The sequence below is a fragment of the Megalobrama amblycephala genome, linkage group LG19 (genome assembly GCF_018812025.1).
Source record: "Megalobrama amblycephala isolate DHTTF-2021 linkage group LG19, ASM1881202v1, whole genome shotgun sequence".
Classification (NCBI taxonomy): domain Eukaryota; kingdom Metazoa; phylum Chordata; class Actinopteri; order Cypriniformes; family Xenocyprididae; genus Megalobrama; species Megalobrama amblycephala.
The window spans coordinates 12942200-12962734 of record NC_063062.1 but is presented as its reverse complement, the minus strand read 5'-3'; the positions used below and the strand labels follow the sequence as shown (position 1 = coordinate 12962734).

Here is a 20535-nt window from a genome sequence, read left to right as displayed (position 1 = left end):
CGATATATATATATATATTTTTTTTTTTTTTTTTTTTTTTCCATTTTAACTTTTCACTTAAATTGTCCCAAACAGATTCATGATTCTGTAAAAAGGCTAGATGTATCTCAGCAGAGTGACATCTTGAGGCTATTTGTTAAAGGGATAGTTTGCCCAAAAATGAAAACATTGTCTTCATTTACTCACTTTCAAGTTGTTCCAAACCTGTACGAGTTTCTGTCGAACACAAAAGAAGATATTTTGAAGAATGTTGGTAATCAAACAGTCAATGGACCCCATTGCCTTCCATAGTGGAAAAAACTACTATGGAAGTCAATGGGGTCCATCAACTGTCTGGTACCAACATTTTTCAAAATATCTTCTTTTGTGTTCGACAGAAACTCGTACAGGTTTGGATCAACACAAGGGAGAGTATACTAGGCTACATTATTGCAAAATATACATTTTTGGATTAACTATCCCTTTAATATAGGTTACTTCCCGGGCTGCCTTTGTTTAACCAAGTAGGCTAAATTATGTAATTTATTTTGATAAGTCCAAGATCTGTAATGCAGTTCATCATGTTGCGATAAGAAAGAAGATCACATGAAGTCTATTCAGTGTTCCTCAGCTGGCAATTTTGTTTCAACTGAGAAAGTTTCAGATAAGCCACAGCATGCAAGTCACAAGAGCAGACTAATTTAGTAAATTGACAATCTTAAATACTATTTTTTTTAATAGCATTTTCTTGAACACACATATCTTTAACAACACATAATGTACAAAAACAAAACAAATAAACATTGGTGCTCATTCTACATGAAAAGTGCATTAGCAAATTAACAATCTTAACCATTTTATTGATATGACTACTGACTGTAAATGTTGCAAATGAAGTTTATTATTTCTTTGAATAATCTTAATATATATTTAGATTATATATAGGCCTAACCATCCATCCATCCATCCATCCATCATCCAAACCACTTGTCCACCATCTTGGACTGCAAGCAGGGGAAACACCCTGAACAGATGGCCAGTCCATCACAGAGCTCATATATGTATTTAAATCATATATTTTAACAAAATTAGCCAGTTAAATTAGAGTAGTTTATCAAATATGCAGTAACTATTTATCTATCTAACTATACTTGTGCCCATATGCATCCTTATGCGTCCTCTGGCAAAATTAAGATATATGTGAGGCAGCAAAATATTACATAGTAAAAAAATAAAATAGGTATTTTAAAAGAATTTGCTTTAGAAGAACGCGCTTCTCTGTTGGTCGCTTCATTAATATACAGATATGGTCGTGGCTTCCGCATGCGTCATTACGCCGGACATTAATGAGAACGCAATCAGGTGAACGGGAACTTCTAATAGTCCGCCATAATTATGTCAAACGAGATTGGCTATGCCTTTCCTGCTGGGGATGAAAGTGATGGGAGTAACGACGAGTGGGACATTGGATATTCTGATAATAACAAAAAAACGTGCGCTGAGGTAAACTTAATGAAAAGATTCTTTAACACCTCCAACACTCGTCTCGTCCCATGTTATATTTTGGCTAGCATTCAGCCACTAAATATAAGCTGGTTATGTACACAAATTATTTGCATGATTAAAAAAAACAACCATGTTTATCTGTCTGGCAGATCTCAGCTCAAGCACATTTGAATGGAGATGATAAAGTATCCACCTTGAAAAGAGCCATTACTGCAGGAAATGTCGACCTGGTGCGCGAGCTCTTGGACGGGGGTATGTGCTTGTATTTAAAGTTTTTATTATGGCGACACAAGCTACAAAATTTAAACAAGGGGTAAAAATACGCCAATCTAATTTTAACAGGTCTGGACGTGGAGACGCGGCTTGGCTTTGGTTGGACTCCTCTCATGTGCGCCGTCCATGTGGCCCACTATGAGCTCGCTGAGCTGCTGCTGGATCACGGCGCAAGCGCAAACTTCAGCAGAGGTAGATGGAGTTTCTCCTTAAAGGGTTAGTTCACCCAAAAATTAAAATTCTGGCATTTATTACTCATCCTCATGCCGTTCCACACCCGTAAGACCTTCGTTGATCTTCAGAACACAAATGAATGAATCCGATGAAATCCGATGGCTCAGTGAGGCCTCCATAGGGAGCAATGACATTTCTTCTCTCAAGATCCATAAAGGTACTAAAAACATATTTAAATCAGTACATGTGAGTACAGTGGTTCAATATTAATATTATAAAGCGCTGAGAATATTTTTGGTGCGCCAAAAAAAAACAAAATAATGATAGTGATATAGTGATGGCCGATTTCAAAACACTGCTTCAGGAAGCTTCGGAGCATAATGAATCAGCGTGTCGAATCAGCGGTTCGGAGTGCCATAGTCACGTGATTTCAGCAGTTTGACACGCGATCCGAATCATGATTCGATACGCTGATTCATTATGCTCCGAATCTTCCTGAAGCAGTGTTTTGAAGTTGGCCATCACTAAATAAGTTGTTATTTTGTTTGTTTTTTTTTGAAGCACCAAAAATATTCTCGTCGCTTTATAATATTAATATTGAACCACTGTACTCGCATGAACTGATTTAAATATGTTTTTAGTACATTAATGGATCTTGAGAGAGGAAATGTCATTGCTGGCAATGCAGGCCTCACTGAGCCATCGGATTTCAACAAAAATATCTTAATTTGTGTTCCGAAGAAAAACGAAGGTCTTACGGGTGTAAAACGGCACGAGGGTTAGTAATAAATGACAGAATTTTCATTTTTGGGTGAACTAACCCTTTAAACCAGTACCAAAGGATTCTCAAAAGGCACTCATAAAAACATTAATGCATGTATCAGAGCTTTATATTGCAAGATTAAATGAGATATTAAGATATTCTGAATGTCACTTTTAACTTTAAGGTTGTCTTTAAATCAGCACATCATTCTCAATAGAAACGTTTACTTAAAGAAATTAATATTACTAACATGTAAACTCATGTGAGATAAGGGGACCCATACTTTGCACTTGACCACTTGTCTACTTACATGATGCATTTCCATTGATTGGTCTAAGTGTTCAAATTTTTAAGCTTTTACACATTTCAACACTTCTGAATGTCTGTTCAGTAGTATTTAACACAAAACAATTTAACTGTGGTGCTTCTGCTAAAGTGATTAAAAGCATTTGCCAACGTTTCACAAAATACACATACTTGTACTCATCTCTGCACCAATAAAATGCGCAACACTTTACATGTTGCCACCAAATTATACGTAATTAAATTAACTTGGGCTGGAAAGATTTCCTCAGTCAAGATTTTGGGGCACATGGGTTCCTGTACATGATGAATGATGGGATATTGTGCAAAGCAGTTTTAGGCCCTCTTTACACCTGGTATTAAGATTGATCGGATCACAAGTAGACTAGGCGGACACATGACTGTTTACACCTGGTGTTTTAATCCAACTCTTTTGTCCACTTTAGACCACTTCTGTCCTGATTTCTTTGAGGGGAGGGTCTATGGGTGGGTAAATTTATGACACTTTGTTGTCATCCACTTGTGATCCGATTGACCAAAATGCATCTTGATATTAGGTGTAAACAGGGCCTTAGAGAGAGTGTGTGTTAAGGGCCCTGAGCTCCAGCATTTTTCAGACCTGGGAAAGTCTTGTACACTTACTTCCTGTCGCATGCGCATGCTTTGAAGTGGCAAAAACCACATGCGTGTCTATTGATATAGGCCCTTTTTCTGTTATATGACCATTTTGAACATTTCTACAATGGCATCAGTAACCTATCAGATGCATAAAGGTGCACTACACTTGGTGAACCTTTTTAAAGTTTAGTTTGATAAGGTGAGAGCAAGTACTGTCAATCTGGCATTGCACCACATGGCCTTCCTTTGACTCTTGTGGGTTTTTATTGGAGAGGATGGGGTTTTGCATCAGCCACAGGGAAGAAACCCAATGATATCAAATCAAAAGAGCATGGCTAGACTTAATCCTTCAGGGGGGAATAGTTTGGTTTTCATTAATACGCTTAACATTGAATTAGGTTACATTCTTTTGATTTCAACCCACATGCTAGCGAGGATGGAAACCAATTAGAGTTTGCCTTAGTGTCCTTCATCTGCCATTACTTAATGTTTGTGACGCACATGCCGAACTATTGTAACGTGTAATTAATCTGCTGGTGTTTTTCGTTTACACATTGTCTCTCTTAATTTTTTTTTTCAAAATTGAATGCATCTGTTGGTCACGGTGAAATGTCGGCACATGAGCGACTGAAGCGATGTAGACACTTCCACTGCGTCCGCTGGGAAGAGACGGAGGGGGAGTTCCAGAGGGGGTCTCGAGCAACTGAAGCTGCAGGCCTAACAGACAGGAAATAATTAAATGTGAATGCAGCTGCCACTTCCTGGTCTGTGTTCCGCACAGAAGGGGAAGAATGTAGAAGTGATTGATAATGGCGGTATACAGAGCGTGGTGCTGGCGTCATTGCGTTGGCCCAACACCGGAGCTTTATTTATTTTCCTGCTCCACCGCAGACGCAACTAAACTATGTCTGCATCCTACTCCCTAGCAGACCTGCTCCTGTAGTCTAAACGCGGCTATCATCACAACACACAAACCCCTAACTTAGATCGGTCTTTCTTTGCATCAACACAACACTAGAACTGCTCCCGGTCAGATACTTGATCGAAGCACTAACAGTGTCTTTGTCCAACAACATTAGGCCATGTGAGACTCACATGACGTATGTAAAAGCACGTTTATCCTGTGGTATGAACATTTACCATTGCAGGATATTTTTGCGATAAATATGTCTCTGTTTTTCCATAGACAATTATACAGTTCTGATGGCTGCTTGCACAGCAACGTCTGCCTCAGAAGAGATGATCTGCAGGTGTGTGGCTCTGCTGCTCAGTCGCAACGCTGACCCGAATATCTGCAACAGGTAAGAAAGTTATTTTGCAGGTGCGACAGCTCATGCATGGCATGCAGCTGGGGTTCAGTTTATGATGAATACTACTGTGGAATTTTACTAGCCAAATGTTATTCATTTATTTTTGCTAAATGACATGGAGTAAAATGCTTAAGTTCTTTTAAATCATCTTTATGGTATTGTGTCAACCTTTATACTTTAGATATTATGGAAGCCCATTTTCAGTCTCAAGCCCTGGGTTGCCCTCAAGCCCTTTCGCCACGAGTTACAACCCATGTAAACATCTTTGTGTTCTTTCATGCTAGAGTTGCTCAAATATTGGTACTTTCTAACCTCTTCGCACATTCTCTCGTCCTCCATTGTCAGTGTAGCTTTTATGCGTTCCGGTCTGTTCTGTTTATGCAGTTTTTCTTTGAATACCTTGTGAATCGATGCCCCAGGGCACAGTTGTGGATAAACAAATTACTTGAGGATAAACTAATTACTGCAAGAAAAATGTATATGCACGTGTGCGACTTGCGCATACTCTTCTGATGACAAAATTTGCGCCACGCGCACTGTACGCTGACCCCATGCCTACGTGTAAAAAGTGAAGTATACTTTGGGCTTAAGAATTAAAAAAACAATTGAGTTTAAAATAAATTTTACAATCTTTTAATTTGTTTTCTGACAGTACCTTGGTTCTGTAGTTTATTCTTAGCCGATGATCAATAAAATGCAGCTCATATTTGTTTCTTTCCGTGACGTGAACTCCATTAAATCTGCATTATTGCGTGGAAATTGAAGATCGGATTTATATCCGTTTTGCGGAGACACATTTATGTGGCAAATGTAAATGGAGTTTTGATAAATCATATAGCTATCTCTGATCAGTAAAAACGCATGAAGTGACCAGGTGTAAACGGGCCCTGTGATCCATAATCTCATCCACATGAATCCAGATCTAACAACAGATAATCACAAGCACTGTCTAGCTCTGTTGTTTGAGAGTATGTGAAAAAATGCTCGCACCAGCTTCAAAACACTGGCCAGACAGTGTTTTAAACAAGTCTTCCTAACGACTCTATTTGGGAGGTGATGTGTACTCAATAGTGTATTGACTCAGGCATTTTTCAGGGCAGCCTCCAGCTGCTTATCATCTGCCACCCGAACCGCTCACATGATCTGGAGTGTCAACAAGCATGTTGCTCACTTGACTGGTGAGAAAGTGATTGTGTCTCATCCAGACAAAATATTTAAAGTTCGGTAACAAGGTACAGGGAGACATTGGACCTGTGAAACATTCATCCTCTTCCTCTGCCCTCTCAGTGCTCCACACATAACTTACAATGTGCAGCAGCTGCACTTCCCTAAATCTTTTAACAAATACAGCATGCTAACACAAAGCCAGACATAATTTGGGAAGGGGGTCTGTTTCAGATTAGTTGAGATTCATTATTTGAAAATTGCTGAGACTAAAATTTTGCATTTGGTTACCATTCTCTTTCACATGTGAAATCACAGGCATAGAATAGATGCATGTAACATTGTGATTATGGTATTGGGGTGAGTGGTTTTAATTTGCACACATTTTGTCTCTGATTACATGCGATAACGGGGTCATCAAACTGCACCAACCAGCTGCTATATACACACCTGCAAATGTCTATGCCAGGGTTTCTCAAACAGTGGTTTATTAGTGAACTGCTGGTGGTTTGTATGTTGATAAAGTATAATTTAAATGAATAAATGGGGCTGCAAAATCAATCAGAATAAAACTGAAATAGCAATATCACCCAAAGGCTGCAATTTGTGTTTCAGAGTGAAGCGCAGCATTGTTTTCAGTGGCTTAATTTACAGTAAATGCCGCTTGTCGTAAAATCCATCTCTGCAATAACTGTGAGATTAATGTGCATTTGGGTACACATTGTGTGCTAGGTTTACTTTATGTAGGCATAATTTAATTTCTAACGTGGACAGAAGTTTACAGCATCTGAAAGCTGTTGAAGGCTTGAGGGATTGAGTGTTTGAAATTGAAAAATTAGTACAGTAACCTGATTTATTTTACAGTATAACAGTAATGGTTTTATCTGGGGGTTTTTTATATTTGGAGATCTAATAATGAGTCACTTTACAATAAGGTCATATTTTTAGCATTAGTTAATGTATTAACTAACACGAACTAACAATGAGCAAGACATTTTACAGTATTTATTAATCTTTGTTAATGTTAGATAATAAAAATCCAGCTGTTCATTGTTTGTTCATGTTAGTTCACAGTGTATTAACTAATGTTAACAAATACAACATTTGATTTCCATAATGTATTGGTAAATGTTGAAATTAAGATTAATAAATTGTAAGTATTGTTCATTTTTAGTTTAACTAAAGTATTTAATTAATGTTAACAAATTAAACCTTATTGTAAGGTGTTAACCTAATCATAATAATAATAATAATAATAATAATAATCATTGCAATATATGACAAAACATTAGCATATAATTTTTGTTCAAGTTGTGCAGCCCTGGATGTAAATCATTTTAAAATCTTGCTTTGACATCAAAATAAAACACTTACTTATATAAGTAAACAGATATTTTGTTTACTTGGATGTCATGTGATGTCATTTCAAAACACTCCCTGTCCACACTAACGTTTTCAAGCATTTTCCAAAAGTTGCTCATCCTCATCTACATCTGAAAATGCTTAAATCGCCTCACCGCGCTTGTGTAAGATGTAATAAAAGCTCACGAGATGATACAGAGAGAGCAGACAAAGTTCTGACACTATTCTTCTGGCACGATCATTTTATTAGTCAAATGTGGTCCACAACGTTGGACTCCTTTGACTTTCATTAAAAAAATGTATCAAAATTATCATCTTTTGCGTTTCACCAAAGAAAGTCATTTATACCTGTCATTTTACCTGCGTATAACCGCATGCATACCTGCTTCATGTTGTGAATTGCAGACATTTATTTTGAAATGCAACAACATATAATATTGAGCTTGTGTAGCTAATTGTGTATCAGTTGGATTCAAGTCTTCCATAGAGTACAGTATGTTTCAGGCTTTAATTGTGAAGAGAGCGCAATCTAAAATTCACTGGGCCCGGGTGGCCTTATTTTGCTGGCTGATTATGCAAGACTTCTGCAAGTGCCTCTTCCTTTCATTCATGTAGTTTATTTGATGATGTGCCCAGTGAGGGTTTTGAGCATTCATTTTAATAAGCATATGCTGTTCCAAATTATTCTAATTTCAAATATCAGTTTAGTATACGAGAAGCATTTATAACTGCTTCTTACTACTCCGAGTTACGTAGATACTTAAAAATTATGATCTTACCCATAGGATAAACCCTGTTTACAGCAATTAGCATCTTGTTTTATTGATTCAATAACTTTTCTTCATGCTCCATTGGTTCTAGTAAAAGGACAGCCTGGGAAAATGCTTTTAAGACTTGTACACATTTGTCACAAATACAGTCACTGAAGGGGAAATGCGTAGATAGCGAGGAGATAATGTCAGGATGAAGAATGATGGCGCCCTTGCTTACCTGTGCCTTACACTGTAGAGTTCAGTTTGCCATCGTCACCTTCTCTGGGAAATGCCACCCATGTTGATTAATAGCCTCAGGATTTTCCCATAGACTTGAGGTGTGATGTTTGACACCGTGACCTTTAGATAAAACTGTATATTTACAACAGTGACGCAAGCTCTGAGGACAGATGACTAGAAAGTTCCTCTTTTGTGCTTTTTGCAGGTAATGGATTGTCCTGAGCTAGGTGTAAAATGTTTTTGTCTTTGTTTACTTTGGCACAGTAGTACTCTTTATGGTGATTTGATTAAATGGAGGTTTCGTTTAAGGAGTGATTTACAAACAGGGGTGTCATGGGGGGGGTTCAGTGGTTGTCCACACTCACCTGGTGCCCTAAGCAAGATCAGACATGATGATTTGCATTTTAGTTGTTCTTTAAGAACTGTCAGATTTGTTAGCCTAGAGGTACATATTTTGTTTAGCATGCAAGGAGGCCTTTATTTAAAACTGCGACCTAATATAATATATAGTTATTTTTGTAATGAATCAAATCTACAATCAGGGTTAATATAGTAAACTAAAACCATAAAAAATAATAAATTGTTACTTGAAATAAAATACGCATTATCTGAAAAAATAAAAATCATTTAGTTTAACTTTTATACTAAAATAAACTAAAATTTAAATTAAATAATTATATGGACATTAAAAAAAATTCAGTGTTTTAGACTCTGTTTCAGTGTTTTTTTTTAATCTACAGTTGGGGTTATTACGTAAACTAAAACCATAAACATTTGTTACTTGAAATAAAATATACACATGAACTGAAATAAAAGTAAAGGATTTTTTTTTATTTTAATTTAGTTTAACTTGATGTACTAAAATAACTAAACAAAAACATCAAAAAAAATAAAATAAAATAAAATAAATAAATATATATATATATATATATATATATATATATATATATATATATATATATATATATATATATATATATATATATATATATATATATATATATATATATATATATATACAAGCAAGCACACAACAACAGATTAGCTTTGTTCTGTTATTCAGTGTTTTAATTTTTTTTTTTTTTTTTTAATTAAAAACTATATGGACATTTAAAAAAAAAAAAATGAAAATGACAAGCATGAAAAAACTTTTAAAGTTAAAGATAATGGAAAATAATATTAATAATTATAGTATCTCAATGATACTAAAATAACACTGACTACAATTAATTGTGCAAATTTATTAAAAATTTGTGGAAGTTGCGTTCAAAATCCACTTGCTTCAAAAATCTGAAAGGGTACGATGCAACTGTTTACATATAAATTTACTGTGAGAAGTAAAGGGTGACAAGCTTGAATTACTGTGCCATCTGTCATTCTCAAGGGTTTCATTTGTTGTTGTTTAAGATATTTTCATGAAACTGCCAAAACACTCTGCAGTGTACTTTAAGATGGTGACTATAGCAGAAAGTCACTAGGCTTAGTTTATCACTATTACACATTGCTTCTAACAATTCCATCTCAGTTTATTGCAATAAATGACTCGTGTTAAATCTAAATGTGGCAGAGAACATATCCCTCGTCTGTGTGATTTGTATCCAGCACCAAGATCACAGTAACATCTGGCAGTTCTGTTGTGTCTTGTTTTTTGCCCTTGCTCAGGAGCAGTATGACGTGTCTGATGCTGGCTGCCAGAGATGGCTATTGTCAGCTGATTAATTTGCTGGTGTCACATGGAGCAGAGCTGAACTTTCAGAACGAAAATGGACATACGGTAAGCTCATCAATAAAGGCTGTGATAATTAGATGTAGAATACATTTAACTTATTTCCTCCTGCACGATCATAATCATTATCAATTTTATCGTAATCATTATCGGGCTTCTTTTAGCAGGTGTTCTTAAAAGATCAATATAACTGAGCATCTAATATTGTTTCGTTCTCCTCTGGAATCCATTGTAATATTGTTCTGATGGAGCAGGCCCTCATAATAGCAGTTCAGTACGGACACCAAGGAGCCGTGTTGAAACTGCTTCAACTAGGAGCGGAGAAGTCCATCAAAACCAAATCAGGGAAGACAGCAGCTGACATGGCCAAAGTGTTCAATTACCCTGAGGTAGGTCACCTTTTTCTCTGCTGTGATCTCTAATGTCAGAAATCATAGACATGTTACTTTTAGACTATAGTTAAAGTGCCCCTATTATGCTATTTCCTGTTTTTGGAGGTCTCCTACAATAGGTTTACATACATCCAAGGTCAAAAAAACACTTTAATTTTCTCATAATATACATTGCACATCACCTCGTTTCTCAAAGAGTCTGAAAACGGTTTGTTTGAAGATAGAGGCTGCATCCAAAATCGCATAATTATTTTATAGGTACATATTTTGAATAAGTAATTACTTCACGACCCCTAAAAAAGTATGTTCTATATAGAATGAATGTAATCTGAACGTACTATGTCTGCCATGTTGTCATTATCATGTGACCTACCAGCGTCAATTGCATCACTTGGTCTACCACTTACAGTGCGTGTCGGAAACGAAACCCCTATATCTGAATTTCAGCTCTGGAGGCTTCCTCAGCACTTGTATACACAGTTATACTGTTTTCCCCATATCAATTTCAGTTCGAGTCCTCATCCTTTTGAAGTGTGCAAAGGATTCGCAACGCTGAAAATAGTGTCTTCTCGACACCATGTCGAACACCATTATGCAAATGTGTTGCATTATGTAGGTATGTCACAGGAAGTGAGACTGGAGTTGCTGAAGACTTGTTTTCAGCTGTTCAGAATCAATTCTTTCTTTTAGAAGACAATCACTTTATTTCTCATGCACTTCGATCTTCAACACTTTGCAGACCTTTTACATTCACAAACGGCTATATTACACACTGCATGAAAGGTGATATTCGAAAAAACATAATGGGGCACTTTTAAAAAAAAATGCATGACTCTTGCTCTTGAGAATGAGGAATATTTAACTTGTGCTCCTTCAGATCTCCAGGATCTTTGATTCTCCAGAGCTCTCTGCTGCAAATGCCAATGCACAGTCCAAAGCTGAGGCTCTGTTTAAATTTCTCAATCAAAACCCTCACTCTGCCTGCAAAGAGAGGTGAGCCTCTGTGTCTGTGACTTGGCTTGTAACACCCTCTAGTGGTGCCTAAAAATGAAAAGAAATGCTTTGAATGCTTATTCACTACTGTAAGTTTAGGGTCAGTGAGTTTTTTTTAAATTAAAGAAAAAGGCATTTTAATGTTACAAAAGATGTGTATTTCAAATAAATCCTGCTCATTTGAACTTAGAAAAATCCTGAAAAAACGGTTTACAACATTGATAATCATAAGAAATGGTTCTTGAGCAGCAAATCAGTATATTAGAATTATTTCTGAAGAAACATCATGTGACACTGAAGACTGGAGTAATGTTTTATATAATAATGTAAATTTTACAGATTGTGATAATGACCTTTGTGTTTGCCATGTAAATAGCCATGATGCTAACATGGTGTAAAAAAAAAAAAAAAAAAAAATGCAACCTTTTATGCAACCTTGGTGAACATATAAATATACAGGTGCTGGTCATATAATTAGAATATCGTGAAAAAGTTCTTTTTTTTTTATTGTAAATTATTTTTAAAAATGAAACTTTCATATATTCTAGATTCCCTACATGTAAAGTAAAACATTTCAAAAGTTTTTTTTTTTTTTTAATTTTGATGATTAGAGCGTACAGCTAATGAAAGTCCAAAATCCAGTATCTCAAAATATTAGTTAATATTATATTTCCTAAGATCAATCAAAAAATGGATTTTCAAAACAGAAAAGTTCAAGTTCTTTAAAGTATGTTCATTTGTACACACAATACTTGGTCGGCAGCACATAATACAGCAAATGACTTGCTCCTAGCACAAATTACAGCATCAGTGAAGTGTGGCATGGAAGTGATCAGCCTGTGGCACTGCTGAGGCACTATTGAGCCTTCAGATCATCTATATATTGTTGGATCGACTGTTTCTCATCTTTCTCTTGAAAATATCCCATAGATTCAGGGGTCAGGCATGTTGGCTGGCCAATAAAGCACAGTAATATCATGGTCAGCAAACCACTTGGAAGTGGTTTTTGCACTGTGGGCAGGTGCTAAAGTCCTGCTGGAAAAGGAAATCAGCATCTCCATAAAGCTTGTCAGCAGATGGAAGCATAAAGTGCTCCAAAATCTCCTGGAAGATGACTGCATTGACTTTGCACTTGATAAAACACAATGGACCAACACCAGCAGATGTCACAGCCCCCCAAATCATTACTGACTTCAGAAACTTCCCACTAGACTTCAAGCAGCTTGGATTCTGTGCCTCTTCAGTCTTCCTTCAGACTCTGGGACCATGATTTCAACATGAAATGCAAAATTTACTTTTATCTGAAAAGAGGACTTTCGACCACTGTTCACTGTCCAGTTCTTTTTCTCCTTAGCCCAGGTAAAATGCTTCTGACGTTGTTTCTGTTTCAGAAGTGGCTTGGTAGTCCTTTTTCTGAAGGTGTCTGAGTGTGGTGACTCTTGATGCGCTGACTCCGGCTTCATTTGACTCATTGTGAAGCTCTCCCAAGTGTTTGAATCGGCTTTACTTGACAGTATTCTCAAGCTTGTGGTCATCCCTGTTGCTTGTGCACCTTTGCCTACCCAATTTCTTCCTTCTAGTCAACTTTGCATTTAATATGCTTTGATACATCACTCTGTAAACAGCCACCCCATTCAGTAATGACCATCTGTGACTTACTCTCTTTGTGGAGGCTGTCAATGATTGTCTCCTGGACCACTGCCATGTCAGCAGTCTTCCCCATTAGTGTGGTTTCAAAGAACAGGAGATACCCGGAATTTATACTGTAGGGATGGTCATTTAATGAAACTCAAATGTAAATATTCTAATATTTTGAGATACTGGATTTTTGGACTTTCATTAGCTGTACGCTCTAATCAACAAATTAAAAAAAAAAAAAAAAAAAAACTTTTGAAATGTTTTACTTTACATGTAGGGAATCTAGTATAAATGAAAGTTTCATTTTAAAAAAAAATAATTTACGATTAAAAAAAATGAACTTTTTCACAATATTCTAATTATATGACCAGCACCTGTAGATGGGTAGCAGAAGAACATAAGTCATATTCTGTTCCTCACTATAAATCTAATAGCTTTACAAATCAATATAGAAACACTTGGACTCAGATATTGATATTGTAAATGAGGGTTCATTCTTTGAGTTTAATCTTACAGTTGTTCTAAGCTGAGTGATGTTGAACTGCTGCTGCATGGTCTGAATCTGGATTATCTCTCAGGCATCATGGTGGTGAGCCAGTTGATTTATTTTATTGTTGCGCTAAAACAAATGTTTACAGTAATGCATTTTCAATCAAATTCTATAGGGCTGGTGTTCAAGACGTATTAAGCTTATATTTTGTTTGCATGTTTATTATCTGATCTGTGAAGATTTTTTTAAATTATACTGCTATACTACGGTCACCCTATAGACCTGCATTGTAAAAGAAAATACAGGTAACCAACACTGTAATTCAGACTCGGAGGTAATCAATATCATCTCTAATGTTCAATTTAAGTTTCATTTACACCTCTGTTTATTTTTTACACTGGCAGGATCATGATGTCACTTGGAGCGACTTATTGATGATGGAGAAGGGGGATTTAGAAAAGGTATGTCAAGCATAGCAAGAGAAAAAAATATATTTTTTGCAAAGCAATCACTTACAAAGCTAGTGGATAGAACTGTTCCAAATGCAGAAACGTTCTTGTAAGGCAGTGAAAGAATACTGCTCAGTTTTAAATAAGATTTGATTTTAGGCTCTGGTTATGTGACATATGAGCAGCTTTGCTTATTTGTGTGTGTTTATTTTTCCCAGTTTGTTTTGCTCAAGAATTTATTGACAGTCACTGTGTAGTATAATAATGCAGTGTGTAAATATAACACTGACAAGATCAATTACAATTATATTTAAACAGAAATAAATATGTATATTTTTATTTGGTTTACACACATATCCATGCAATAAAATGTTTACATTGATAAATCAGCTCTCTTTCTCTTTGTAGATTGGCATAACTGATCCTGAGGATCAAAAGAAGATTCTCAGCGCCATGGAGCAGATGCACCTTGATAAAGTAGATCTGGACACCCTGACGCCTCTTAATAACATAGACAGCGGGTAAAGCTCATCAAGCCTCAAGCTAAGCTAAACTTTATTGTATGTTTATGTATTCACATCAAATCCAAACCATATTTATTCATTCATCATCAGTTATATAGTCCTATGAACAGTTTCTTATGCTGGTAATAGTCTGCAGTGCAGCTATGAGCTGCGAAGCTAATAACAGGACAACAGTGTCTTGACAAGTCTTCCATGTAAGCCTGTCTTAATGGTTTAAGCTCTAGTAGTGATTTGTAAGGTGAGAAATGAACTAGTGCCATTTCTGCACGCTCCGGGCTCTGACGGATGATGGTGAGTTGGCCATTTTAACTTTAAAGTACACACTTAATGAATCTAATCAATCTGTAATTTCTTTATTCAAAGTCGGGGAGGTACAGAGAGGGCAGACGGACACACAGTAAATTGTGCAGTTAAATCCTCTTCTGATAGGTCCTCCGTAAACACACATTAAAAGGATATAGAGTTACAGTGAAATTCATTGCCACAGTTGATTTCCTGCCTAATGGGATGTACGTAAACATAAGCACTGCCGCTTTCACAAGAGTTCATAAGTTGTTTCCGGCTGATAACGGTAATAATGTGTAGCTTTGATACTGATGTTATTTTTAGGATGAAAAAGATTTACAAATATTATTAATAGATTAAACTGCAATTATTTATTTTGAGTGGTTAAATTATTTAAAATACAATTAATTACCAGCATACATGCCCTGATACAATTTGATGGATCTGCTCATGGTGCCTGTTGGGACGGTGGCATTAACCCAGCACTTAGTCGTCCCACAAGAGCCTATCACTCATTCAGTCATAGAAAAACTAACAAAGTGGCGCTCAGAGCCCATCTCTCTGTCCTGGAGAAGATAGTAACTCCACGGCGTCTGACAGTGTTTACCACGGGCTCTGACAGAGTGTTAGGAGAAGAAAACGGCTGCTTGGGGAAATGCTCTGTTAAGATAACACTATCAACATCGCATGGTATGTGTGAGCCATTACAAGAGTTTGAAATTGTAAGTGATGGCAAAAGTGCGCCAAGAATGCTGTCGACAAATTAAGCGATACCATTGGTCGTTTAAGAAATATTTGATTGTTTTCAATGTTTGTCATTGGGGGGAAAAAAGAAAAGATTTTATGTACTTTTTTGCTAAAATATAAAACATGGCGATCATCTTGAATAGGTGTACAGGGGTATAGCATAGTGTGTGGTATATTTTGTAGGAAGTTAGCATCCCCCTGGTCCCTTCGATTTAAAAACCCAATAGATTTTTTTCTGTTGGCTTTTGAAATTGTTCTGTGATAAACAAAAATTAAAGGATTAGTCCACTTTTAAATACACTTTTCCTGATAAATTTACTCACCCCCATGTCATCCAAGATGTTCATGTCTTTCTTTCGTCAGTCGAAAAGAAATGAAGGTTTTTGAGGAAAACATTCCAGGATTTTTCTCCTTACAGTGGATTTCAATGGCTACCAACAGATTGAAGGTCAAAATTACAGTTTCAGTGCAGCTTCAAGGGCTTTAAACGATACCAGATGAGTAATAAGGGTCTTTTCTAGCGAATCGATCGGTCATTTTCGAAAAAAATACAACCGTTTATGCTTTATAAACAAAATATCACATTGAACGTACTTTCCGCTTCCGCATTCTTCATAACGCTCACGCTGAATGTCCTACGCCTTCCCTATTCAAGTTACGGAAAAAAACGAAACCGAAACGTTCCGTAAGTAGAATAGGGAAAGTACGTTCAATGCGATATTTTGTTTATAAAGCATAAACGGTTGTATTTTTTTCAAAAATGACCGATCGATTCGCTAGATAAGACCCTTATTACTCATCTGGTATCGTTTAAAGCCCTTGAAGCTGCACTGAAACTGTAATTTTGACCTTCAACCTGTTGGTAGCCATTGAAATCCACTGTAAGGAGAAAAATCCTGGAATGTTTTCCTCAAAAACCTTCATTTCTTTTCGACTGACGAAAGAAAGACATGAACATCTTGGATGACATGGGGGTGAGTAAATTTATCAGGAAAAGTGTATTTAAAAGTGGACTAATCCTTTAATGATTCGTACATGTTTTGTTCATCATGGTAATCTACACAAATGAAAATAACTTTATGAAATTTGAATCCTCAATACAATTGCTGGAGGTAAAAAGCCAAACATGGGCTGTAAACGAACTTCACCATGATAGCGTTACTTCATCACCATCCCTAAGCTTCCGACAACTTTTAGTCTTAAAAAAAAAAAAAAAATAAACATTTTCCCTGAAAGTTTGAATAGTTTGCAAGAGTTTGTCTATATACACAATGGGGCTGTAAAAGCGAAATAATGAGTAGATGAGTTTACCTGTTCGGCTGGTGATGTTTAATGTACCAGACAACCTCTGTAGTCCCATTTAGCCACTTGTTAGGAATTGTAGTAAAAAGTAAAAGCTTTAAAAAAACCACAAGGGGCATTACTGATATATTTTATGTTGTGGAATAAAATGTGAAAATATCCTGAGCTTGTTAACTACAGACCTTATTTCAGGCTTCTAATCAAAAACGCATCCAAAAAAACCCATTGGCTTAAGGAAGATGCAGCTGGAAGTGCTAAATTGTTAATTCTTTTCTGGCTTTAGGTCTATAAAAATACATCATCCTTGCAGCACTCCATTGTTAAAAAGGCTAAGCATAAAGGAAGTGGAATGTTTATATAACTACTTCATAAGTTCTTAAACACAGGGTGTCATTTGTGAGATGTCATCTTTTCCTCAGGAGTGAAGATTTCCTTAACTTTCTGATCAGCCTGAAACAGCAGTGCTGTTACTTGACAGAAACCTTACAGGACGTCATCAGCAGGTTCCCGCGTAGCCCCTCTGAGGTTCGTTGTGTACTGTATCTGCATCCCTTGTAAAATAAGACCAATAACAAGTATTCCTGTCAGTTTCTTTAGTCTTGTGTGGCCGTCTGGAACACACTGCTTGGGTAACACTATTTCGATGATGACATTCTACATGTCAACTAACTCTCATTAGAGTATTCATAGTTTTCACATGATATCACACACTTATAGGAATGCCCACCTGGAGGGCAAAACAAGGCTTTTCTCCATTAGCCGCCAGTGATTTTTTTTTATTTTTTTTTTTTTTTATCAGGTTTGTAGTACTAATGAAGTAAGACATTAATATTAAAAGACCAAATTCAGTAGACATCTTATTGATGAATACTAATGTACAGGAAAGCAGATGAACCCAGAACATTTCCATAGAAAACCATTATAATGTGTTGACAGGCCTGTAATGCAGTTATATGGATGTTTTGTCTCTGTGCCAGTCATGTGACTCAAAACTATGAATTGGTAGACTGTTAGGGTTCAGTGTTAGGGTTAGGCTTAGTAAAATAAGTTGACGTGTAGTTACTTGTAGTCAGTAGAATGTCTGTTGGGGGATCATCAAAATAAAATGTTAGCAGATATTAAGTAGACAGTCTACTAATACTCTGAGTTAGTTGACATGTCAAAATCACTTCACGTGCTAAAAACAGTTTGAGAGTGACTGTCCTAAGTGCCTGAATTTATCCATGAGTACAGCCTTGAATAGATGTGAACAAATGAGTTTAAGTGTATTTTAAAATGAGTTTAAGTGCATTTCACTTGTTTGTGATGCCTTTGTTTGACAGGTTGTTCTCACATGTGATCCCAAGAAAGAGGCTCAAGCCCTTTGCACTGAGCTAGTAACTCAGACAGGAGACCTTCAGAAAGAGATACTCTGTCTTAAGACCCTGCTCAGCAAGGTCAGTCTTGTCCACATTCCTTTATGTCCTCATCTTTCATCTTCTCTGACGCTTCTATTTACAATAGTTTAGAGACCAACAGGGGCAGCCATTGCATCCCATTCCGATGTCGCCATACTCTCTTTCATGAGGATGAAGGGTAATCGGTTGATTAATTGAGAATCAGCTTATCCGCCAGAACTTTTCAGGGAATTTCCACAACTCATCAATCTCCACTGTGGAATTAGTTTAGTGAGACTTGTTTGCAGCTGCTTGTTGCTCCTGGTGTTCTCAAAGCATTCAGCATTTTATTGTGCCACACTATCAGAATAGAAATGCCTAAATACAACACTTTCTCAGTGTTTTGTCTTTAGTCATAAACAACATTCCACTACATCATATAATGGATACTGATGTTGTGAAATACTGGGTTTTGGGATGGTTTTTCACTGAAATCTAGAGACAATCAGTAATTAGTTTTGTTTAACAAAAGAATAATATTAGCATAACATTTTAAAATGAATTCCAAAATGATTTATTCTCTTTTAACCATTAATTTTCCCTTAGACGGATCACACAGAATATACCTTTCAGCCTCTTCAACCAAACTCCAATATTGGTCAGCGAGGAAAGGCCCGCAAGAGGTTTGCTGCAGTGCTTGGACTTGGAATGTTTGGAGCAGGGCTGCTATTTGTGCTGTCACAATCCAAAAAATTAAACTGTTTTTGAGGTTACGTATTGCTGTGATGTATGCATTTCAAGTTATCTCAGTATTTTATTAATCATCATATGTTCTGCATTTATGTTAACGGTATGTTATGATTGTTTGTGGTGCTATTCTAGACTGTTGTTTAAGTAAATCTATTAAGTGTTCTTTTGGTGTTGCAGGCAGTGCACTTCCAACATATTAAAACATTTCCCAACCCAGTGTGTTATCGTTCTTATTGCTTTGTATTAGGTTGTCAACTTCTATTTCAGCAGCATCTGTCAGTAAGTGCTGGAGGCTTGGGTGTTTTGGAAATCCTGTTTTGTTTTTGCTGGGTGGCCCAAAAAGAAAAGTCATTGCCAGTCGCTGTCTGTGGTGCTGAAATGTCATTTCCGGGTGCTTAGTGAGTCCAACCGGGGTGCAGGACCCCCTTACACATGATGAAAGCTGATTGCTTGATCAGTCTTGTTCAGTTATATTGAACAATTACTCGTTACATGTTCATTGTTTGACAGTGAAATGTAATATAGCGTGTGCATACAGTTTCCTGAAAGCCCCATTCTGAGTATAACATAAGACGTGTCTATGGCGGCTCTTTTATTAGGCGATTTCTTTTGGTTGCATGCATTGTATATTTGTAAGCAGAAATTATGCTAAATAATATGCATTTAAAAGAACCACTTGACATCTGACTCTCACTGGAAAAAAGTGAGAGATGAACCTGTTCTCCAAGGTGCTGTAACAATGTCAAGTATTTGGCGTTGGGTATGAGTTTAAACCTTTTTCACAATAATGTTGGGATTTCTTGAGGGAAAGGCAGTGTAAAACAGTTTCTACAAGCTAAAATCTAGCAATTAAGTCTTGCAGAGAACTGTTATTTTTTTTGGACCATTTTCCAGCACTGTTCTGGAGGTTCTCTGCTGTTGAGTTTATAATTGTATTTATGAATAAGCATGCTTGCGTTTCTACAGAGTATATGAAAATGTTTTTAAATGATTACAAGTTCCAAGTCCTCCTGGGAAGTTCGTATTTACCAGGTGGGAAGTTTTGTTTAAGATGTCAGGTGTGTTCAAGTCGCTTTCATCGGAGCAAGATGGTGGTTTTCCTTCTCTTATTTAACTACACAGCAAGGTTTTTGAAATCTACTTAGAACGAATGTGCATCAGCTGTGTTTTGCTTTTTGATGTTTTTAATTAATTTAAAAAGCCACAGTAAACTTTATCGGTACACTGTAAAAAATGATTTTATGGTGAAGTAAATACTACAGAAAAAAACAAATGTAATTTTTACATTAAAAAGTTAGTTCAGGCAAGAATTAAACTAAATTCTATACTAGTACTCAATTTAAGCTTGTAGAAATTAAAGCGTAAAAATTAAGTAAAACTACTCAACCTTTCTGATACTGGTGTTCCCATCATGCACTG

General features: G+C 36.4%; 1 protein-coding gene across 1 annotated transcript; it reads left to right on the top strand.

Moving 5' to 3' along the window:
* The first annotated feature begins 1299 nt into the window (after window positions 1-1299).
* Window positions 1300-19333, top strand: asz1 (ankyrin repeat, SAM and basic leucine zipper domain containing 1). The gene is made up of 13 exons (XM_048169108.1): window positions 1300-1482; window positions 1635-1737; window positions 1828-1950; window positions 4803-4917; window positions 10107-10218; window positions 10425-10559; window positions 11440-11555; window positions 13710-13782; window positions 14088-14144; window positions 14541-14653; window positions 17410-17515; window positions 18313-18426; window positions 18973-19333. The coding sequence occupies exons 1-13, from the start codon at window positions 1375-1377 to the stop codon at window positions 19132-19134; spliced, it is 1437 nt and encodes a 478-aa protein (XP_048025065.1). The 5' UTR covers window positions 1300-1374; the 3' UTR covers window positions 19135-19333.
* Window positions 19334-20535: the final 1202 nt, after the last annotated feature.

Bases quoted from the DNA above. Each gene is read 5' to 3' on its own strand.
- asz1 (XM_048169108.1), top strand. From the start codon at position 1,375: ATGTCAAACGAGATTGGCTATGCCTTTCCTGCTGGGGATGAAAGTGAT. The intron at 1,738-1,827 runs GTATGTGCTTGT...TAATTTTAACAG, and splicing joins GCGCGAGCTCTTGGACGGGG to GTCTGGACGTGGAGACGCGG. The intron at 1,951-4,802 runs GTAGATGGAGTT...GTTTTTCCATAG, and splicing joins AAGCGCAAACTTCAGCAGAG to ACAATTATACAGTTCTGATG.